Source organism: Camelus bactrianus, chromosome X (genome assembly GCF_048773025.1).
Source record: "Camelus bactrianus isolate YW-2024 breed Bactrian camel chromosome X, ASM4877302v1, whole genome shotgun sequence".
Lineage (NCBI taxonomy): Eukaryota > Metazoa > Chordata > Mammalia > Artiodactyla > Camelidae > Camelus > Camelus bactrianus.
In genome coordinates, this window is record NC_133575.1 from 113457829 (window position 1) to 113481962 (window position 24134).

General features: G+C 51.3%; 1 protein-coding gene across 1 annotated transcript; it reads right to left on the reverse strand.

Moving 5' to 3' along the window:
* On the reverse strand, window positions 1-24134 carry IDS (iduronate 2-sulfatase). Its single transcript, XM_010950009.3, has 9 exons — window positions 22507-24134; window positions 21948-22084; window positions 21208-21385; window positions 18478-18566; window positions 15821-16021; window positions 14173-14343; window positions 9354-9480; window positions 7062-7235; window positions 1-5033 (listed from the first exon to the last, which is right to left on the reverse strand). Exons 1-9 carry the CDS (start codon window positions 22601-22603, stop codon window positions 4561-4563), a joined length of 1647 nt encoding a protein of 548 aa, XP_010948311.1. The 5' UTR covers window positions 22604-24134; the 3' UTR covers window positions 1-4560.

The following is a 24134-nucleotide window of genomic DNA, read 5'->3' on the forward strand; positions in this document are numbered from 1 at the left end:
GCAAAAGAAAATGAGTATTTATTAAATCTCCAGGCTGGGAAAGACCTCCACATTTAACAGGAAAAAAAAATCACATAGGGAAAGAGCAATTTGTTTGATTACTTAAAAAAGTGAAACCCATAAACAAAATTTAAAGGCAAATTCACCCAACTGGAAACACAAATGCCCAACAATCATAAAAAGAGAACAATGATCAAGGTCACTGCTAAGCAAAGACTGCAGAGCTAAAACAGGATTCTACCTTCACCTATTACCGTGGGGCTTGGGTTTCTTATTTGTTGGCTTTTATGGGTTTGTATTATTGTGTGCTTGTTTGCTTTATTTTTAGTTTTACTACCTAAGGTCGCAGGAGAGTGAGGAGAGGAGTGAAACGGTGATGTTTTTGACAATTTGGCACTGAGAGACTATGCTGACAGAGTAATGTGAAATACAGAAAAAAACTTTATTCACAAAGGTGCTCATCCCAGCATTATTTACAATACTGAAAATTTGGAAATGAACTGGAAATAAATTTCCAGTAATTGAAAGGTTAAGTAAATTATGACAAAACTACACAACAAAATACATTACCACCAGTATAAAGTATCTTTGCAAAAATCTGTGATAACCATATATAATAGTGAAAAAGTAGGAATATAAAATTGCATGATAAAGCATACGGTATGATCACAAGAATGTAAAAAATTGACACCCCCAAAAGACAAGATATTAAGTGACTATTTGCATAAAATACAGATGCATTTTCTTATCTTTTACTACATTTGTTTTCCAATTTTTCTAAAATTAACACATTAATTTTATAATCAGAAAAAAGACCTTTATTTTTTAACTAAAGTGACAACAAAATTCTTTCACAACATTCATTTCATCCCACACTATGGTCTAGAAAGTCAAAACCCCTCAGCCTGTTGGAAGTAGGGGCGTGGGAGCGGGCTGTGAAGAACGATCGTGAATAGGTAGATGGATGGTGAGGGAGGAGGGGACAACCTAAGGGTAGACAGGGAGGCAGGGCCTGGCAAGGGAGAGTCAGGGACCAGCAGGCAAACTGGTCAGCCGAGGAAAGGGGCTTTGTGGAGTCAGGGAAGACTGACTGCTCAGCAGAGGTCTGTGTAGACCCAGTAGTAGGCACTGACGGTGTTCTCGAAGAGCAGGACCAAAGAGGGATTTCAGGAAGACACATGGATTCTTTGGAGGCAAGGGAGGAAAGAGGAGGCGGAGGTAAACTACTTGGGAAGGAGGTCTGAAGGGCTGGGGTGATGGCGATGAGAGTGGAGAGGAAGAGGCTGATGGTCAGAGTGAACTCCCTACACTAGGCTTAACCCAAACGTACGTTGCTCGCCCCCGGACAAGTCTCTGTGGGCAAACACAGAGTAGACAATCAGCCCATAGGAGGAACTCGCCAACAGCCAAGTGGATGCAGCTCAAATTCGGAGGTAATCTAGGACAGCTCCATTCAATCCACTTTCTTCCACAACAGAAAGGATCTAGATGTGTGCTGTCCGATACGGTAGCCACTAACCGCACTGGCTGTTGGGCACTTGAAGTATGGCCAGTGCCACTGAGATGCCACTTTTGAAATGTTTATTTCATTTTAGTTAATTTAAATTTAAACAGTCTCATGTGCCTAGTGGCTACTGGACAGCACACACCTAGGGGCAGGGCTTCTCAAGTGCAGCCTTTCGAAGAGCTGTGTGATTTCTAAGAAGTGCAAATTTTCAGGCCCCACCCCAGACACACTGAATCAGAACCTGTGCAGGCAGGGCCCAGCATGCTGGGTCTGCACCAGCCTTTCAGGTGGTTCTGATGCATCGTCGTGTTTGTGAGCCACGGAATTAAGGGCCATTCAAAATTTCTAGGCTCGCTGCTTCGGGTTTCAACTAAACTGCGTAAAAGCAGCCCTGGCTCAAGAGAAATAGGGATTTCTACAAATAGTGGCTGCAGAGCCATTAATAAAACATGTCCAGCTCAGCAGGATTGGAGAAAAGTTACGGGAAGCAACAAAGATGTGGCTTCTCTAAGTTGAGTCAAGATAAGGAATGTGGTCAGCTTCGATGTCTGAAAACCAGAAAGCACCCACTCATCCTGATGTCTGCTGGAGATGTGCAATGGTGGTTCTAAATTGGGTTCAGTGTCAAAAACACAAAAAGCAACCAGAACCTGTAAGATGATTTAGAAGAGCATGCCATCAAACATGAATGGAGCCTGTGCTTCTAAAAGGAGATTTACAAAGGGAGGCCAAGCCAAGCTAAACCCTAAGGAGAGTGGAAGCTTTCTGAGGCTGCACCCTTGCATAGAGAAGATGAGACAGAAGCACTTCTGGCAGAGACAGATCTACATGCAAAATGCCCCAAAGTAGACCCAGACCGGGATGTGGTTTCAGTCACGCACGGAAGTCACTGCCAAAAGGGCAACAGCACAGCCACCGTGCACATCACGGCACAGTTCAGCTTATGGCTTCAGCAAGAACAGAGTTTGCAGGCTTTTGATACTAAAACTGTGCTTCCAGAAATAAAGCAAAAAAAAGAGGATGCAGTGTATATATTATAGCCAACTAGGAACAACAAATGGATGTGAAATAAAAGTCTGTGTGAAACGTATAGTCTTTAACTGTAGACGAGATAAAGCTACACAAAGTGAAATATGTCATGAGGAATTCAGACTGGATTGTAAAATTCTTAGTGGAAGTGATGAGCATAATAAAGGGGATGAAGAAGGAGAAAGAAACGGCTGGGGGAAACCATCTACGAAAGCTGAGGCTTCCAGAAGAGAGATGAGCTGCAGGATCAGGAGAGAGGAACAGGGCCCTTCACTCCAGTGAAAACTGTTGTTGCCAGAATGAAGTCATTTAATCACTTAGAAGACTGTGGTGTTATATGCCTCCACTGTAGGCTAATTAGTGAAAAAAAAAATCTGTATTTGAAATTTTACTGATTTGAAGTAATCTTTTAATATATCTTGCCTTTCTGGTTACAATTTAATACAGTATAGTAACAATTTAACCTGCTGTAGTTTGTTTTTTCACAAACATTTACCTTTAAACACTGAAGCAGTACTTATAAAGAAAGAATTACTAAAAGCTACTCACTTCGATACAGGAATATGTTAGATGTTTGTTAAAAAAGTGCTTGACTTCTGATGGCTGTTAAGAATTGATCAACTTCAACATGTTGAAAATATGACTTGGGAATATTCCATTCTCTGTAAGATGATGGGGACTAAGCTTATCCCTACCACCTGCATTTCTGGTTACATTCATATTTAGGGAATACAGAACCGCATTCTGGGGCATTAAAAATCACAATATTATACTAATGAAAAGTTTCCACAATTCTCAAAATAACTTAGAACTTAATAAAATTAATAACGTCTTTAATCAGCAATTAAAAGTTGACTATTTCCTGCCTCCAGGATAAATGGATGTCTGCAAGCAACCATCCCTAAAGAAGGAGGAAACTAACAGTTTTGAATGGCTCAGTTCATGGATACAGTTACACCTTTAACTGTTTTCCACTGTGAATAAAGATGCCTTTTAATAGATGGCCTTTGTGTTCAAGAGTCATCTGCAAACAAATTATTTGGGCCAGAAAGTCTATGAAAATTTTTAACTGAATTTCTCATACATCTCATGCCTCTAGTTTACTGAGCATTATTTATTACTTGATAAAGAAATTGCACATAAATCACTTTATGCATATTTTATCTTTAGATCTGGATTTGAAAATTTGCGATCTTAGAAAGAAAAATTGGGGGGTGGGGGTATAGCTCAGTGGTAGAGCATATGTTTAGCACATGTGGGGTCCTGGGTCCAATCCCCAGTACCTCCATTAAAAAGAATTTTTTTAAAAAAAAGAAAGAAAAATTGAAGATAGACTTTAAGGCTTTGGCATCTGGCAGTATTATTTAACTTCACATTTTAAAAAGAAACCTAGATTATATGTTGATATATTTTGAATATACTGGGCTAAATAAGACACATGATTAAGTTAAACAAAAGAACCAAAAACTTAGTGTCAAACCTAATTTGATATGTGGTTACTTTCTGAAATGTACTAAATTCCAGTATTTCTTGAGTACAGTGTTAATGTTCAGTTATTACGGTCTTGATAGCTAAAGGTATGATTATTTTAGTTTGCTTACTCTGTATGTACTCATTCAATAAATAAGCTATGACTGTTCAAAAAAAAAAAGGGAAGAAAAGGTTCAGCCCAGCCCCAGCGCAGTTACCAGCTGTAAGTTTGTCTGTCACATATTCTCAGGCCAAACTGTTTTTTTTTCATCTTTTGTTTTTGTTTTATTTTGCTTTGGGGGGAGGTAATCAGGTTTACTTATTTACTTATTTAATGGAGGTACTTGGGACTGAACCCAGGACCTCATGTATGCTAAGCACATGCTCTACCACTGAGCTACACCCTCCTCCACCAAATTGCTGATGCCTGCTGTGACTGCCCACCCCCAGGTTGCTTCCGTTATCATGAATACCCACAAAACACCCAGCTCTACTTCCCTCTCTCACCACCCGGAAGGGAGAGCATTAAATACGCCCTCCGTCGTTGGCAAAACTCAAGGCATCAATGACCAGGGAAGGGCTCCACCCTGGGAGTCATTATACACGTTGTGGTCCTGCAAAGGGTCAGAGTCTACAAAATACAGTTCCCCTGCATGGATGTCTGAAAAGTTAGCCAGAAACTCCTGGGGATTGAAGCCAACCCACACAGTATACCTATAGTCTATCGTGCGTATGGAATAGCCCATGATTTTTATGTCTTTTAAACTGGGCTTGTCAGAATTCCACTGAGGAGAGTCTGCAGGCCGGGGGTACTGGCTATAGGCAACCAACTCACGGGGATTAGCGTGGACGGGCGGATCCCCTTCCACGGCACGGAACTGAAAATGCTTCAGAAGGTTCCGGCCTTCTCGGCACAGCTGAACATGAAATGAGGGGATGGGGCAGCGGGGAGGGACGCGCAGTCCGGCAAGTCCTGCGAGTGTGGGGAAGAGCGAGAGAAGCTCCACGAGGTCCACGGCTTGCCGGCCTGAAAGAGGAAGCAAGTCAGCAGAGGGGCTCCGTCACAGGCACCTGCCTCAGCCGGCAGCAGGTGCACAGAGCCTGCCCAGGCTCTGATCTGTCTTTTGTTCTTTCACCGCAATTTATTTTAAGCATGAGAGTTTGAGGAACAACGCCAACTCGGCACTTCACCCAGGATGCAGAACGAAGGTGTCCTCAGCCTGTTGGCACTCTTAAAAACGACTTGAATTTTGGAACCACCAGTATATAACTGGTTTGGGCAAGGATCATCACTGGAGGCCCAAACCACTGGGTACAAGTCTGTTGAGGAACTATCCCAGTCTCAGTATCACCCTGCAGATCGCTCCTCTCCAGACGTCTGCATTTGACCCATCTCTCTTTTATTGTTGTAAAACACAAACAACATCAAAGGTACCATCTTCAGCATTTTTTAAGTGTCCAGGTCAGTGGCAGTAAGTACATTCACACTGTTGTGCAGCCATCACCACTAGCCATCTCTAGTACTCTCTGCATCCTGCACAACTCCCCAACTCTCCTTCCCCCAGTCCCCAGCACCTATCTTTCTACTTTCTGTCTGTGTGCATCTGACTACTCTAAGCACCTCACAGAAGTGGAATTGCACAGTATTTGCCCCTCTGTGTCTGGCTTCTTTCACTGAGGATAATGTCTGCAAAGTCCACCCATGTTGTAGCAGGTGTCAGAGTTTCCCTCCCTTCTAAGGCTGAATAATGTTCCATTGTACGTATGTGCCACATTGGCTTACCCATTCATCTGTCAATGGACACCTGAGTTCCTGCCACCTTCTAGCTGTTAATAATGTTATGAACATTCTTCTACAAGTTTTTCTTTCGACGCCTGTTTTCAGTTCTGTGTGATATACACCTAGGACTGGAACTGCCGGGTCACAGGATCATTCTATATTAAAGTTTTTGAGAAACCACCAAACTGTTTTCCATAGCGGCTGTACCATTTTACATTCCCACTAGCAATGTCTGAGGGCTCCAATTTCTCCACATCCTCGCCAGTGCTGTTGATACCAGCCATTCTAATGGGTGTGAAATGGTACCTCATTGTGGTTGACTCACCTTCACAGTCTAAATCATGTGCTTTATACTCACTCCTGTTAAAATTTATCTTGACTTTGGGCCATCATTCTAGCCCTTCTGGACCTTTAAGAGCTTGCGTCATACTGCTCAATTTTATTTCTGATACATTTGTTTTATAAGTAAAATAAAAAGAATAAAGGTAAAGAAAGTTCTTTGAAAAAGACACCTTCACAATGGCGAGGCCTGGCTGACGCATCCACTGCCACCAGGCAGTGAAGCTCGGCGTCACTAACAATGGGACAGGCCGCCAACGCGACAGGACTGGAGCACCCAGCCTCACCTCTAATGCGCATGTCCAAAATGTCTGCCCTGAATCTAGTCATGAGGAAGCAATCAGACAAATGACAGAGGACCAGGACAGACAGGGGCCTGACACTACCTGGAGAGAACAGCTTGGAGGAACTGGGACGTGGAAGTCAAAGGAAACCTGCCCTTCACTGCTGGGGAGGGCAGAAGCAGAACCACCTGACAGATTTTACAGATCCAGTGCTTCACCAGATTGACAAGCTGCCAAAATGGCAAACGTCTCCCTCATGAAGGGCTGAGTCCCTGCCGGAAGCACGCAGGTCATGGGGTTCTGTTCATCTGTCAGGGGGCTGCCCTGCCCCGGTGGAGTCTGCTGCTCACCTCATCTGAGCTCCAGAGCACACTGGTGTCACCTCCAGCACAGCCCGCCTCATCCTGGGGGTGCCATCTGCTCCTTGGCCCCGCCTTCTCTGCAGCCCCTTGTGACAGGGGCCATACTCGTGGGCACGAGCCCTGGCCCTCCTCCCGACCCAGAGCCTGGGAGGTGCTCGGGCCGCGGCTGCAGGAACGGCAGCGCTGGGAGGGAGGCGGCCTGGGTAAGCCGCCGAGGATTTGATAAGGCAGCTTACATGGCAACTACAGGTGCCGCTGCTGTCAAGTCACGTCATCGAGCATTTTTATACCTGGCTCCATCGGTTCTGAGGCGGAATCAAAGGGGTCGATGTATGGGAAAAGCTTCTCTCCGGCCTCCGGAAGTGGAGCCGTCCTTCCCGGAACATAGAACATCAGGGGCACGCGAGTAGTGACGTCAAAATTGCTGTACTTGGCCCATTCTCCGTGCTCACCCAGAGCCCACCCTGGTTCGTAAGAAGCACAGCATGACAGAAAATGAATAATCGCCTTGCAGCTTGCTCATCTGAGTCATACACCATTTCATTTCCGGCAGTAAAAACCAGAGGAGGCAAAGACCCATCACCTAGAAGAAAGAAATTCCTCTAGAATTACCAAAGAAGCAGTGAATTTCCCCTGAACGCAGCTTTATCTGAAGTTAGACATTTGCTTTGAATGAGGAAACCTTTAAGAGGGAAAAAATACTGAATTCCCAAACTAAGAAATATTTAGCAAGCAACTACCAATCTGCACCCAGGCTGGGCTCCAAGGGACAATGGCCCCCACACAGACCCGCCTCCCCCGCTAAGGTGGGCTCTTTCTTGACCTAGTGGAGACCCCGACAGTCACAGTGTCATCATTCTCTGTCCTGTGCCTCCCGAGCTTGGACTCAAGTCCCACAAGCTCAGGTTCTCACTTTTGGGTGTGCACCACCAAGAAATGAGCTGTGAAACTGTGGCACAACTGCTCATATTTTTAAAAGACAAGGTTATCTTTTTCAGTTAAGACATACCACAGTCCAAAAAAATGTAACTTCTGAGTCCAGATCCCTAACCTTGATTAAAGACAACCCCTAACCCTTGCTGAAAACATCCCTTGCAAAGATGGCTTGAATACTCCAAGTTGGGAATTTCCAATCACTTCACGTTTGGGTGTCCTTTTTGATATAAAAAAACATAAAAGAGATTGTACATTGAGTATTTTGTATTAAAAAATAACCAAAATCACAAAAGGCTGCCATGTACGGGTTCAACAAGTCTTTCGTGGTTTGGCTGGGGGAAGCCCCAGGGGAGCCCTCTGAGAAGGGCCATTTGTCACTGACTGCAGTTGCCTCCGAGCAAAAGAGAGCTTCAAGTGGGCCGCGCCCTCATGCGCCCTCATGGGGTGCAGAGGCCCGTGTCAGCACTGGAGGAGGAGACGGCGCCCAGAGGAGAGGGGCAGCACTGGGTGGCAGATCACCAGGGAAACAGTGAAAAATTATGACACATCTGTATCTGCCAAAACGATATGGGTCTTTACAAGGCATAGGGGAGGCCTGTGAAAAATGACACAGAGAACTGTCTGTGACATTAAGTGGAAAACACAAACCAGGGAACAAAACAGTACACAAGCACAATCAAGCCCGCCGTGGTCCCTGACTATACGTTATGTACAGACGTGCTCACGGCAGACAAATGTGTGTGCACCCCCGAAGGCTGGCGGACGGGCCCCTGACCGCCAGCACCAGTCAGCTCTGGGCAGGTGGGGTAAAGGCGGGTCCTACATGTTGTGGTCTAGTATTGTCCCACTTCATATTTGAGGATGTTAAAGAATCGTTTTCTGGTTCTAGGTATGACAATGGTAGTAATGGTAGTATGGTTAAACCTCAAAGGAGCCAAATTTATTGGAGATAGTGTTCAGAAAACTGAACCACCTGAGACTTGCTTCAACACAATTCAGGGGTGGGTGAGGATGAGATGGACAAAACTGCTCTGAGTGGATAACTGTGGTACAGGAAGTGGGCACTGTGGCTCATTGGCCCCAAACACACAAACACACCCTGGCAAAAATTAAAAAGAATTTTTTAAAAAAGGTTTCCATTTTTGGAAAAAGTGGGAAACTCCCTTAGAAGATATACAGAGTTGTGACCCCCCCCAGGCTCCTGGCAGAGAAGACAGTGGGGCTGGGGGGCGGAAGGGGTGAGCCGGGTCTGAGGGCCTTGTTGGGCTCTCCCAGAATTGTTCTGGATCTTCCTAAGACAGACTGAAAATCCTCCAACCATCTAGGTTACAAATGGCTTAAAAGGGCTCCCCACACAAACATGGTTACCGCTTGGTTCACCAAGAAACAAAAGATTGCTACAAGGTCCACCCCACCCACCCACCCGCCCGCCCGCCCCACCCAAGCATCCAAGATACTTCTTTGACCCAAAAGAGGCTGTGCCTCCCTGGGGAGAGGTCCCAGGACTAACAAGGTAGAAAAGCATCCAAGACTCCAGGTTCAAGGCACTGCTGAGTCACAGAAGAGAACACACACCTATAAGGCAATCTAGGAAAGTTTTCACAGAGAAGGTCAGATGCTTGGAGCAGGGCATTTCAAACGCTCACCGTGATCCGAGGTGAGCACCACGACCGTGCTGCTGGCCAGCTGAAGCTCATCCAGAGCGCTCAGAAGCTGGCCGACCTGCGTGTCCACATACGAAACAGAGGCGAAGTAGCTCTGGCGGATTTTCCGCTGCAAATTACAAAAACAATAATAATGACAGCGACTGCGCTTCCGAGGGCCGTGCGCTCGCCCAAGCGCCCTCCCGAGCCCTGGCCCTCCGAGGACGCCTAGAGGATCTTCTCAGGCAAAACATAACCCTCGCTGCCCTCCCATCTGTGTCCCCTCGCCTGCACAGCCACAGCGAAATCCTCGTGGCCGAAAGGAAGATTCTTTCCTAAGCAAACCAGTTTTCACTTTAGGGCACGGATCACGGCGGAGGGGTGTGCCACTTACTACTCCTTTCTGTCTCCTTCACACCATCTTATGGGTCCCAGGAGACAAGCTGGTACACAGACACTGATCCCTCGGCCTTCCAAACTCTGCTGAGGGTCCCGCCAAAGATGTCACATAGCTGGGTTCACTTCCTGGGCAGCTTTAACGAACAATGACAAGCCCGGCGGCTTAAAACAACAGAAACTTATTGTCTCCCCCTTCTGGGGGCCAACAAGCTGTCGTCAGGGCCATCCTCTCTCTGTGGGTTCTGGGGAGGAACGTTCCTTGCCTCCTCCGGGCTTCTGGGGGGATCCGTAGCCCCTGGTGCCCCTTGGCTCGCTGCCCCAGCACTCCACCCCCTGCCTCCATCCTTGCGTGGAGTTCTTCCTGTCTCTCCCTCCTTCCCCTTCTCACAGGGACTCAAGTCATACTGGATCAGGGGCTCACCCTACACCGGTACAACCTCATTTAACTAGTTACACCTGCAATGACCCGTTTTCCAAATAAGGTCACATTCTGAGGTCCTGGCGGGCAGGACTTCAACAGATCTTTCTGAGGGACACAATTCAACCCCCTAAATGGCCATGAGTGGGCCTCTCCTCTGACCCCAGGACCTCAGTGTCAGCCATTTACCCTCGCAGACTGGGGTGCTCACGTGCGGCTCATTTTCAACAAAATCCCGGCGGGCAGGAGAGCAGTGGACGGACTCCCAGGCCAGACAGGCTCCGTGAAAGAGCCACAGCCTCGTCCGGGCTGACTCTCCCCCAGCCTTGTTCCCAGATGTTGAAGAAAAAGGTGAACCCCCCACCCCAACCACGGGGGAGCAGCACAGGGGCTGCTGACCGATCAGACTGGCCCCTGCCTCCACTGTGCACCCGGCTGGACCCACCAGCTTCTTCTCACCGCTGCCAGGGTGAGAAGAATTGTGAGACAGACCTGCTCTCCCCAGGCAGCGAAGACAACAGACACCCATCTAACCTGCTAGAAGTATTATACAGAACCCTGGCCTACTTCTATTTTCTGGTAGATAAAGTCTTCGGTCTGTAACTGGGGGAACCTTGGTCCTCCTGGGGACCAAAGACGGCTGTCAGGACAGCTGTGTCCTATTCAAGGGCCCACCCTCCTTCCTAGGCTGGCTGGCCCCTGGAGATAGGAGAAGCAAACGTGGTCCACACCCTCAATGAGCCACCCCTCCAGTGAGGACAGGCACAGAGACACAAAAAGGCACATTACTGGCGGGGCCTAGGGACAACACAGGAGAATGAGCCTTCAAGTCAGACTGGGGAAATCAAGGAAGGCTTCACAGAGGAGTCAGCTTTTGAGAAGAGGAGCTGGCAGTCAGACAAGTGGGGGTAAGATGCTCTACGCAGGGGCTGCAACACGTGGACCCATGTAGTGTCACCATACAGCAGGGCTGTTTTGGGCCAATGAGCTGGCTGGTGCAGCTGGAGGATCAATGGGAGGGCCAAGGGGTGGGAGATGACGCTAAAAGGCAGGTCAGGGCCGGATGATATGGACCTGGAGGTCCACCCAAAGAGTGGAGGTCCTGGGCTGGAGGCCAAGGAAGGCACTGAGGCTGTCCAGGGGGAAGAGCTGCCAAGCGGGCTGCAGGCGAGTAAGGGTCCTCCAGCAGCGGCCCGAGATGAAGCAGCGCTAGGTCAGCGCTGGGCACAAGGGCCTCCGCCGTCACTTGCTGAAGGGACGTGTCAGCCCAGACCCCCGGCAGTGGTCCAGAAGGCTGTGCTGAAGGCGCAGGAGGACAGCACGGACATGAGAGGGACTGAGAGGCTCGAGCAGGAGCGGGGGCAGGGGGGAGCAGGCAGGGAGGGGAGCTGAGGACTCCAAGGGTGACTCCAGCTTTCTTGTTCAGTGGCAGGGAGGGGGCCCCCAAGAGGGGAGTAGGAGGAAGGAGAACCGGAAGAGCAGGAGAGGTGCTGTGGCCCGTGGGGCCTCTCACAGCCAGTGGACAGATGCTCGAAAATCAGGAGTGAAGCCAGGGGTCATCCACGCAGGCTCCGCAGAGCCCAGCTGAGGACAAGGGGCAGAAAGGGTACAGTGGGGCCCTGGGCTGACCCTGGAGAGCAGCACCTCCTAGGTAGCAGACACAGAAAGAGGGCCCTGCCGGGGGGACTGGAGTGGAGGAGGGCCCAGGAGGGTTGGCAAGGAAGCCCAGGAGGCGAACATTTCCAGAACGGGTAGTGCCGGTCAACAGTGAGAGAGCAGCAGGGAGTCGGGGAAGGTCCGGACCCATGAGGGTAGATTTTATTTGTCAACCAGGTCAGGGCTGACGCAGGTGAGAGAACTCTTAGTGGGCTGGGGAGGCAGAAGGCCGCACAGAGGTAGATGAAGAATGAAGGGACGGTGAAGCCAAGATGCAGCCAGAACAGACACCTCACTCACTCTCCCCTGAAGGGCAGGCGAGGGAGCAGGACGGGAGGAGAAACAGGAAGAGGTGAGACAGGTGGTATCCCTGAAGATGGGACGGATGTGAGCCGATGTGGAGGCTGGAGGGAAGTTGGTGGGAGCAGACAGGAAGGAGAGGAAAGGGGGTTGGGGGGGGGGGGCAAGTCCCTGCTGCTCTTCTTCTGAGACCCACTGAAGAGGGCACAGAACCGAGAGGCTCAAGAGTGGAGGGAGACGGGGCTTGAGCACAGACACCCAAAGCTGCAGGAGGATGACGAGCAGGGCCGAGTCCAGGGTGCATGTGGGGCAGGAGCAAGCACGTGAGCACACCAGGGAGGTCCTCCAGGTCACACCGTCTACTCTGTGTCCAGTGGGGCAGCCACACCGCTGGCGGACGCAGCACGAGGAGTGGAGAGAGAGCCAGGGAGAAGCCGACGCCCCCCAACCACCACCGCCCCAGGCGCCCCACACGCTCCTGTGGTCCCCACGGAAAACCCCCAGCAGGTGTCATCGTGGAAAACCTTCCCCCATCTTGTTTCAATTTTACAGACGAGGAGATTGAGGCTCAGAGTGGCAGGAGGACTTGTCAGCGACCACACAGCTGGTGTGGGGTAGGATGGGAATTCAAACCCACACTGTTCAGAACCAACAAACTGAACCCCGGGGCTCTGGCGTCACAGCTCCATGGGGGACGCCCCCCACACTAACTGTGTGATATGGGGCACACCTTCCCCCCTCTCTGCCTCTATTTTCCTCACCTGGACAACAGAGGGAGCAGGCAACCCACTAGGTTCCCACAGGACCAATGGACAGTGCACACAAAAAGCTGAGCACCCTTCCTGGAGCACAGTTCAAAATCTAAAGGGTCATCGTAAGTGACCGTCACTAACTAGATGTCCAGGTGCAGCCTCAGAGCTGCCATTCCAGAGACCTCGCTCCCAGAACCCCCGTGAGGGGAATTAGGAACCCAACAGGCTGACAGGCCACTGCTTCCCAAGCTGTCACCACGGCCACCCGCAATGCAGGGACAGTGGCCCTCACCACCGACACGCCTGCTCTCCAAACACAGGGGCCAAATGGGTCTAGACAGTGAGAGCCGCCTGCACAGCTTGTTTTGTTTTGTCTTGTTTTGAACTGCAGCCTGCAGCAGCGGCTCTCCACTTTCCATGTGAGTCAGCACCACGAGGTGTGCTGTTCTGGAAACGCCAGGCTCCCAGGCCCCACCCCCAGCTCCCAATCCCTGAAGCCTGAGTGGGGCCAGGACACTGTGCTTCTAACAAGCCCTTGTGGGGAGTCTGATGCAGGTGGCCCAGGAAGCACGCGTTGAAAACAGTGTCCCCTTCCTTCTCCTGGAGACTGCGTGTTGGAGTGTTCATGTGGTAACACAAGGGCAGGGCTGCATGTGGAATATTCTGGAAAAAGTTGGTCAGCATGTGTTCTGCAATCCAGGCAGAGGGTAACTGAGGAGTCAGCATGAGAACTCCAACTCTGTGCCTGCCCCACCCCCACACCGTGGCCAAGGGACCCAGACACTGCAGCTGGAAGGCTCCGGCCATGTTGGCGCCCCTGCTCCCTCTGTGCCCAGGCCCTGCTCACCAAGCCAGCTCCTGAGAGGAATGGATGCCCATGTAGGCTTTCCTTCCCACAGAGGGGACCCACAAGGACCAGCAAAACAAGAGTTCTGTGAGGCACAGGAGCCGCCAAGCAGCTTAGAACTGACAAACCGTCCCTTGGATTAATCGGCACCCCCCATGAGTTAGAGCATGTCACCCAGGCCTCTTCCCCATCCTGCGCCCGCAGCCAGCAAGTCCCCAAACCTTCAGGTGCCCCCTTCTTTGGAAGTGGAGACACTGCAGGGGAGGCTCTGTCGACCCAGCACTTCTAAACTCCTCCAGGCCACCCCAGCCCCGGCACGCTGCAAGACGCCTTGCGCAGAAAGTTCTCCGCGAGACGCGAGGCACGGGGGAGTGCCCACTGAGGAGAGTGGCGTCACCAATGACAGCATGCCGTCAGCGCCCAATACGCCCCCGGGTGCGTCCTTGATACCTGAAAGTCCGCGGGAACCGGGCCGTAGGGCATGCTGAGGTTTAAGGCCTGGACGTCCTCCCGCTGCCTGATGTCCATCCAGGGGTTGTAGGCCACGGGAGGGAGGCCAGCAGGGACCTGGGGGTCAGGAGCCAGCGTGATGTTCTCCAAGGGGTACAACTTCTGAAACTCCTTGGGGGAGAAGCGCACAAAGCCACCAGGCTGTCATTCTTTTGGCACAGGCACCAGGCTGGGCCTCTATCCCAGTGTTTAGACCGCCTTTTCTGTAAGCCTGCGACGCACTTACACAGGGGCTCACTACCACTCCCAGGTGCTGCCCGCACCTGAAAGTCAGGCCTTAGGTCACTCTCATGAGATGCCGACGGTAATGACATTTCTCGGCTTATTTCCTACAAACCGAGCAGCACCAGCTCTCTTCCCTCATAGAGGTCGATGGCCTCCTATTCCTGTCCCCAGCTCCCCTCCAACAAAAAAAGGTGTGGAGAGGTGCTGCCAGTTCCCCAAAGCGACCTCACATTCAGCAACTCACTGGGAGCGCTCACAGGACTCAGCACACAGCCATACTCACACCTGCAATGATGACAGTGAAATAACACCAAACAGCATCAGCAAAGGGCAAAGTCCTGGGGGACGCCTCGGGGAGCCACAGTCCTCTCCCGGGGAGGTCACACAGGACAGGCTTAATTCCCCCAGCAATGAGCTGTGTGATGACACATGTGAAATGCTGCCGCCAGGGAAGCTGAGGCTCATTAAACCTCAGCACCCAGGGTCCTTCCTGGGGCTGGTCACCCAGGCACCCTCTGCCCGCACAGAACAAAATCCCAGACTCCAAGGAGGAAAGCGGGGCTTTCCATGAACAGTCTAGGCCCCGGGAGCCGCTCATCAGTTCTGGGAATGGTGGGAACACTCCCGAGATCCAGGCTCCCAGAGGCCTCTCCTTCTAGGTTAACTCTTTCTGCACCAGAGACAGCAGTGAGTCTCACTCCATCAAGGGGGCTGACGGCTCCTGCTAGGAAGGTGAGATCCCCTGGGCCAATCAAAGCAAGACAACCTACAGCATCAAAGAGCATGCTTCTGACCTCTACTCTCATCACAAGTGAGGGGTACGCGCTGCAAAAGAATGTGCTGCTCAGGCCCAGGGAAACCATGATACGGAAAAGTGAAAAACATTCTAAAAAAGAAAAGACAACGTGCTCTAAATGATATACTGGCAAGCACAGGATTTGAGGCTCCAACAAGTCACACAGTGCCCCACACTTAAGGACTCAGGGGTAAAGCTGTTACTGAAGAGGCTTCACATTCCCTGGAATTGTGTCCTAAGGACCATCACTTATCCCAGACTTTGGTGGCCTCGCTCCCTTCTCTATGATGCTCTCACCATCCAACTCAGAGTCCTAGGGGAAAAAGCCCTCCAGGGGAGGAAGTGGAAAGCCAAGTGTTTCCAACAAGATTCTTACATGTCCTAAGTCTACTTCTTAGCCTCGACCTCTGAAACCCATCTTCACACCACTGAGTACACTGGTGCCATCAGGCATCCCTGGTAACCAGGGACAGCAGGATGTGGTCACCTTCACTACACAAACCCCTCCTTCAACAAGCGACACAGCTGTTGCGGCTGTGCTGGAGCAGCCCTCCGCCAGTTCTTCACCTTGGGGTATCTGAAGGGGATGTGTGGCTTATGATACCCCACAGCCAGGAAGAAAGGACTGGCCGACGTCTTCATCTTCTCCAACAATCGTATGGCTTGCTCGGTGCTCTGTTTGTCAGGCAAGGTGCCCTCAGGCACATCTGCCACATCCACGGGGCAAAGCAGGTTGGCATGGAGTTCTCCATCTGGGCCCCTACACGTCTTCCGAAACAAAACATATCAAGTCAGCTTTTCACATGCAAAAGAGAGAAGTCATGAAAAGTTCCACACACAAAGGACTGAACATTCCTATCTCCAGCCCAGTGAGTATTAGTCACCCGGACTGCACAGGCACACAGGAAGTAGAACTGAAACAGAGAAGCGTTTCTTCTTTTCCTGGCAGGGACCAGAAAACCACCAGCACTTAGCTTCTTGCTGTTCATCCTCTGACTCTAGGTTATAATTACTTAAAGGAAACCCAAGTAAACTCATGATCCAAAAAAAAAATCTGTCTCCAACTCAACAATAAAAAAATGGGCAAAAGACTCAGATATTTCTCCAAAGAAGATCTACAAATGGCCAATAAGCACATGTAAAGATACTCAACATCGCTAGTCCTTGGGGAAAAACAAATCAAAACAATGCAAATGCAAATTGATGAGATACCACTTCATACCCACGACAATGGCTGTAATTTTAAAACGGGAAATAACAAGTATTCTTGAGGATGTGGAGAAATTGGAACCCTTATACATTGCTGGTGGAAATGTAAAATGGAGTACCTGCTTTGGGAAACATGCTGGCAGTTCCTCAAACAGTTAAAAAGACCCAGCAACTCCACTCCTAGGTATATACCAAGAAAAATCAAAACTAGGTCCATACAAACACTTTGCCCAGTGATTCTACCCAGGAGAACTGAAATTTTAAGTCTATGCAAAAACCTGTACCTGAATGCTCAGAGCAGCACCACTCACAACAGCCAAAAAGTAGGAACAACTCACACATCCACTAGCTGACGAAAAGGCAAATAAAAAGTGTAACACCCATAGAATGGAATCCTATTTCACTGCAAAAAGTAATGAGGTTCAGACACAGGCTACAGCATGGATGAACCTCAAACACGTGATGCTCAGTGCAAGAAGCCAGACACAAGAGAGCATATTTTGCAAAATTCTATCTGTACTAAATGTCCAGAACAGGCAAATCTGCAGAGAAAGAAAACAGATCAGCTATTGCCACAGGTTGGGGGTTGAGAGAAAATTGGGAGTGAATGTTCATGGATACAGGTGACTTTTTGAGGGGATGAAAATGGTCTTAAATTGAATTTTGTGACAGTTGCACAATTCTGAACATACTAAAAATCAATGAATTGGACACTTCAAAAGGGTACTTTTTATGGTATGAGTTATATCTCAAAAAAATTTTAACAAAAGGGAAATAAATCTGTCTTCAATTTGAGAGAGAGACTAAAGCTTCTAAGTGACAGGGTCCCAGTTGACTGGGTAAGGTGACAGTCCCTGGAATTTCCAGATCCCCAACTATACCATACACAGGATGGAACCAACAGCTTCATTCCCCAAAGTGGCCGTGCTGGCCACAAGGCCGACTTCAGTTTGGACCATGATTTCTAGCTCGCAAAGACCCGGGCACCGGTGGCTGTTGCTCCACCTCACAGAGGAGTGTCCTTTCACAGGCCTGCCGTGTCCACCCCAGCCTGGGCAGGACGGCCGGCACCCGCTGCACGGGCCCCACTCACCCTCTGCAGGTTCACGTGACCTGCAGTACCCCAGGGATTGGGGACAGTCAGACCCACAGCCTGGAGAACAATGTGGGGGATGGGGACAGAGATCTGGTGTTTGCAAGGCCACTACAAAGCAGCAAGGTGGCTTCGGGGAATGGAAGGATTGAGATGGGGTCTTCCAATCTCATTCTGTTAATATTCAAGCCACAAGCCAAAGGCCAGAGTCCCCAGCTTTCACTGTGCTCTGAGAAGACGGCTGTCAAGCATTTAGAACACTCTTCTCCACCCTACCCGCCTCCCCCAGTCCGCACCCTTCTCCACACAGTGTCTCTAAAAACCTCCGAGAAGCATGTCATGTCTCAGTGCTCCAGCTGGTTTTCTGAATTGTTTAAATGTAGATTTTACTTCCATTTATACATTGGGGGCTCCTCTGAACCAAGATTAAGCTTCCTTATAGATTCCTTTTTTCCCATGATGCTCTAAAATTTTTAAAAGCCTCTCAAAGGTCGCAGAACCTGAACACATGCGTTAGGCCCGAGAGAGACGGATGTAAGCCTTTCTCCTAACGTAGGCTGAGGCGCCCGGAGCAGAGGGCTCTCCTCTCCCTTCCATGTGTCGGCGTTTCCCGTAACCCCTCAGCACAGAGCCTCCTCAGACTGAACGCGAAGGAGCCATTAAACGAGTCATATACACTAGAGTATGAGCTTCTACAACAAGGTGTACCCACCAGCTTCTAAAGCAAAGCCACCTCTCCACTGGACCTAACGCGAAAGATCCCAACACTTGTCTCTGTCACGTCACGACCGCAAACAAAGCCCACGAACCTCCCCGGACAACCAGCTTGAAAGGCCGTGCAGTGCACACAACAGGTAACCTTCATTTGCTAGACAGGGAAAAAAGGCTCTTGTTCAGAACACTCCCACTTCCACATTCTTACCTTGGTGTTTTCATACTTTTCAGAGGAGGGGTGATAGGCTGGAAGAGACCAGCTATATGGAGAATCGTCACTATGATTGGAAGATATTCCTTGAGGGGGAAAAAAAGAAAGTCATTAAATAAGGCTTGGAGATGTCCTTCCCACCCAAAATGGACACTTCGTAAACAATTAGGGAAGGCCATCTCCCCTCTTTTGGCCTCGGTTTCCTCATCTATAAAATCAAGAGCCAAGGCCAGATGAAGTCCCCACAAAAGCCAACTCTGGGCTTCTGCGCACTGAGCGCCTGGCCCGCGCCCTGAAGCCCTGGTGATCCATGCTAGGCTCCGAGGAAGGAACCCAACAGGGTCAGAGCAACGCAGCCCTGCAGGCCCTGGCTGGCACCTGTCCCAGCCCCACGAAGGACGCGGCAGAGGTGTTGGCACACCCACGGCTGGCTGGGGAAGGGGAGGCTCGCCAATGGTGAGTGCCTTGCCGGGTGCCAACCAGATACTAGACGAGTGAGCCAGGACTCAAAGCCACACCTGAGGACTCCAGGTGCTCACGCATGATGCAGAAACCCACCCCTCTGCTCGGGAGTTCACAGTCTACTTGGGAAGACAGAATAACAGCATGTGGCAGCAGGGAAGGCCTGCCGGCTGTGTAAGCGGGGGAGCCCCAGACACAGAGGTGACCAGGGTGGGGCGGGGGGTGTGGGGCTGGCAGCGAGGGCTTCCAGGAGTCAGCGAGGCTCGCGAGGGAGCCAAAGGGAAGGATGGCCCATGGGAACTAGCCAGGAGGGGCAGAGAGGGCAGGCAGGCAGAAGCCGGAGAGAGCATCACCGGCACAGGGCTACTCGGGGCTCTGACAGAGAGCACTGGCTGAAGCAGGGCTGGAGGGAGACGGGGCAGTGGGAGGAGGGCCGAGCAACACGGCAAGCACAGCGCGAAGAGCTAATGACGCAGACAGACCTGGGTTCAAACGCTGGTGCTGCCTCTCAGCACCTGTGCAACCCTGGGCAAGCTACCTGACCTTCAAGAGCCTCAGCTTCCTCCTCCAGAAATGATGACAATGATGAAACCCCACCTTGCTTGCTGTTGAAGAGAGGATGAGGGAGTGGCCAGCACAGTCACTGGCACGTGCCTGGCACTCAATCCATGGTGGCTGCGGTCACCCTCAAACAGGTCCTCCCCGACAGAACAAGGTCTTGAGAAAAAAGACCCGGTTGAAAAATGTGTTTCCATGAAGGCTACAGGCAAAGCATGCAGTCTCTACAGGGTCCTCAGAGCCTGATCCCACAATCTAATTACCAGGAGGAAGGAGATCAAGTGACACCCCCAGGCCCTGTCTGGCCTCCCCCTGCTGTATCTCCTCCTTCCCGCAAACTCGTCTCTTCCCTCCAGCTGTGCTCAGGCAATGGGTGTCCAGATGTGAGCACCAGCTGCAGGAAGGTCTCCGGATGCTGGACTTTCAGCTGCACAATACGATTCCTGACAGATTCACCTTCAAAACTGGGCCCAACTCAGCCCAGTCGAATGTTACCCTCAACCGGGACTAGCCGGCTGGGTACCAGAAGGAGGCTGTTGAGCCTGCTGCCAGTGGAACCAAAGAGCAGAAGGAAAGCTCTGGAAATTACTCCCAACACAGCCCCTCATGATAAGTGCTCCACGGTACAGAGCTCCCCTGGGACACTCCCCTGAGAAGGTAATCAAGGCAGCTGCCTCTCCAGCTTCCCAGAAAAGTAATCGGAGGCTCGAAGGCGATGAATGATTTGCCCAAGGTCCACTGCACAGCTAAGAAGTGGCAGCGCCAGGGCTGGAAGCCAGAGGCCGGAATTCTCGGTGCCACTGCCCATCAGCAGTTCGCTCTGCCTCTGGAGAGGCTCAGCCCAGCGGCAAGCGGGACACTGAAGACCTGACAACGAGTGGGATGAAACTATGGTGCACCTCTCTGTTACACTGCTGTACCGCCACTACTAACGGCTTGCGTGAAGAATCATATGGGAAAGCGTTTATGATTAAGACATTCACAGTATAAAATTGTGTACACAGGAGAATCTCAAATCAGACAAATAATATGCCCAGAACACGGGCTGTCAAACTTCAGCTCTCCTCAGTGTGGTTCTAGTGCGAGTAACTTATATTTGTTGGTTGATCCTTTCCTTTTCTTTCCAACTTTTTTTCAAATAATCAGTTACTTCAAGTAAAAAACAAAGTTTGAAAGTTTGTGTTTCAGTATTCTCACTATTGGCATTAAAGAGAGCTCGTTTACCAGGCAGTGATGAAAGTCCGGACTGGTGGCCCCTGGTACCCTAAAGACCCTGAGTGCCCTTTCTGACCTAATTCGCAGTGGGCAGGCAACCCCTGCCAAATTATAGCCTCTTCACTGGGCAAGTCAGCAGGCTGCTCTGGTCTCACTTTACTGACAGGGACCCTGGGGTACAGAGAGGCAGGTGCACCCAACATTGCCACATCCCCGGCCGGTGCCCTTCCTTCCACCTGAGGAACCAAAGGAACCAAAGAACACCACGACGACTTTCCAAAAGGAAGAAAAAGCCCTTCTACCCTTTTTCACTTTCAGTGAGAACACGAAGCCAAGTTAAGAAGTCATATTTTGTACAAAGACAGCAGTGACTAATGAGGTCCCCACCAAGCCCGAGAAGGCCTCTGCCAAGAGAGCCCCAACCCCAGGAGGGGGTCCCAGTCCTTGGCCACAACACTGGAGAGAACCCAGGCTTTGTTCAGCAAGCAGTACCAGGGTGAAAGACTTTTCCCACCGACAAGGTCACGTAGCCATTCTCCTTGAAGTACTGGGGGATGGTGGAGAAGTTCCCAGCGTGCACCCTCCAGTAGGAGCTGAAGTCGTACAGGCGGGTGGTGTCTGGTCTCCTCCCGGTGAGGAAGGACACACGGCTCGGGGCACACACGGCTTGCTGGGAGGGGGCAGAAGCAGAGGGAAATGTCCTCAGGGCAAAACAGAGTCTGGGAGCTAAAAGGTAACCAGGCAACCTCCCAGGTCCTCCTCAAACAGCTTGGCGGCTGAGTCACGCAGATCTCAAAGCCAACCAGCGGGACTTGGGCCTCACCCAGACGCTGGAAAGAAGTCTTCCCGGAGAGAGGGAGGAAGGCCTCAGCCCCTCAAAAGATGACTGTGTCCTTCTGCGTGATGGTGACTCATGCGTGCCCAGAGCAGACAAGGGTCTTGAGGGCGGCCCCATGAGGGGTCTCCGGGAGGAGGGCCACCATGGCAGCATCCCCTCCTCCTCAGCACCAGGCCATCCCCAATTTGGGGAAGAAAGTTGGGCATTGTAGGGCCGGGGCACACCGCCCACCCAAGGAGGAGGAGCACCCTTGAAGGCACAAGCTTCCTTGCCATCTTCCAGACTGTGCTTCCCTCTAACAATAACAATAAAGAAATGCCCTGCACGATGAGTGCCATCCCCTAACCCTCAGTGCACAAAGCACACAGCCACACCCAGAGGTCCCCAGACATACCTGGGCAAAGGCATTCTGGAAGAGGAGGCTGTGGGATGCCAGTTGGTCAATGTTTGGGGACCTTATGAGTTTGTCCCTGTAACAGCCCAGGGAGGGACGCAGGTCATCCACGATGATTAGAAGGACATTCAGAGCATCTGCACAGGAGGGAGGGGCTTCAGTGAGGTCCCGTGCACTGACACGAGCCCCCACCCGCGGTAGGTGCTAGGGCTGGCACCTAGACAGCCCAGCCAGCCAAGCCAGGGAGGGTGGGAGTGGGTGCACAGAAGAAGTCCCGGTCCTGGGCGGCAGGGTTAGTTTTCGACCATGGTCTCAAGCCTGGATGAAAGAGTGAGAGAGAGGGGACGGAGGAAGGGAAGGGAAAATAAGAAAAACTTAGGGAAAGAGAGAAAGGTGGAGGGGAGGAAGAAGTGACGGTGGGTGGGAGAGAGGAGAGGAATGAGAGGAAGGACAGAAGGAAGAAGGAATAGCAGAAGGCAGGTAGCGAGGGAGTTAAGGCCGGATGTAAGCAGGAAGGAGGGAGGGAGCCCTGCAAAGTGGGCGAGGGCGCGGGACGCACCTGCGGCGGAGTTGCCCGGCGCCGCGGACTCCAGGGAGGCGCAGACAGAACCCAGCACCAGGCCAAACCAGAGCAGGCCCCGGCTGGGCGGCAGCATTTCTGCCTCGGCGTCGCAGCTCCGGGACGACGGTGACAGGTCTCGGTGGCAGAGCCAAGCCGCCGCCAACCCCGCGGGCTCAGCGTCGGACTCCAGGAAGACATGCGCAAAGCGGCTGCCGCTAGCCTCGGGCCCGGGCGCCGGCCCGAGCGCGAGTGCGCCTGCGCGTGATCCGGGCCACAGCGGGCGGGGCCGCGGCTCCAGAGTAGCGCCGGCTCCGCCCAGCGGCTCCGCCCAGCGGCTCCTCCCTCCAGCCCCTAAGTGAGTCTGTAGGAGGATGTTTTTCCCGGTGTCTCCAAAGATTTGCGTTGCAACCGCTGTCCTTAACCAGCAGTTTCCCGCCTCTTTGCCTTTGCTCGTGCTGTGCCTTTCACCTGGAAGCCCTTCTCTTCCGTCATCTCTCTATAAAAGCCACCCTTTCCCTTTCAGACCAGCCCAAATGCCATTCTGCTTCAATGAGACCCTTTCAGAACCCGTCTTCCTCCATCTAAAAGGACCCCTTTCCTATGCACTTGTTCAATAAATACTTTTTAAGTACCCTCAGATATGTATACCAAGCACTGTTGGTGGCTTGGGAGTTCTAAGTCCCTGCCTTGGTGGAGCTTGCAGACAGTAAATGACCAAATAAACATTGAATGGCAGTGGGCATGTGCGGTCTGGAGAAAAATAATATGGGGGTGTGGGGCGCGTGGGGAGTTTCATGTTATTTTCTACGGAGTGGCCAGGCAAAGCCTCACTAGTAAAGTGACATTTGAACAAAAGCTTGAAGGAGGTGAGGGAGAAGCCGTTGTGGAGAGCATGCTTGACAGTGTTAGGCCCAGAGGCTGGTGTCACTGGCCGGGAAACAGATGGGGAGCAGGTAGGAGATGGGCGGAGTGAAGGTCATAACTCTTTCGGTGGCAAGAATCATCCACTGTCTGCCTGGGGCTGAAGGCTGGAAGGACATCACAATCCTCTGTCTCTGACTCTTCTCAGCCTCCACTGAAATAACCTAACACAATGCCAGGCAGATCGGAAACTTTTTCTTTTTTTGAGTACAGGAATGCATAAATATTAGTATTGTTACTGGGGGCTTCCTATACCCCAGGCAATGTACAAATTTTCTCCTTACCTCAACACCATGAGCTAAATGCTACCATTATTCCTGTTTTACGGATCCAGAAATTAAAACTCAAAGAGGCTAAATCACTTGATCTGGCACCTAGCCAGGATGTGGAGGCACAGGGTGGCTTTCCTTGAGGGGGAGCCTCCTCAGTTGGTAGACAGAGCACAGGCATCGCATGCAGCCTGCTGCCCTTGCTGCTGCACCAGCTTTGCTGTTTCTTCGGGCCCCAGCCCTGGTGGCTATTCACGCTGCAGCCTGGCTGGCGTCCCGGAGGAAGGGCCAGACTCTGCCTGCACTCCCCAGGCCAGAGCACACTGAGTCCCTCAGGGTGGGCCAGCCCCAGCCAAGTGCCCAAGCTGCCAGGCTTCAGATAGCTGTCCCTCCTCATCCTGACACTTTCCTTGTATTGGTAGCTGCCCTTTCCCT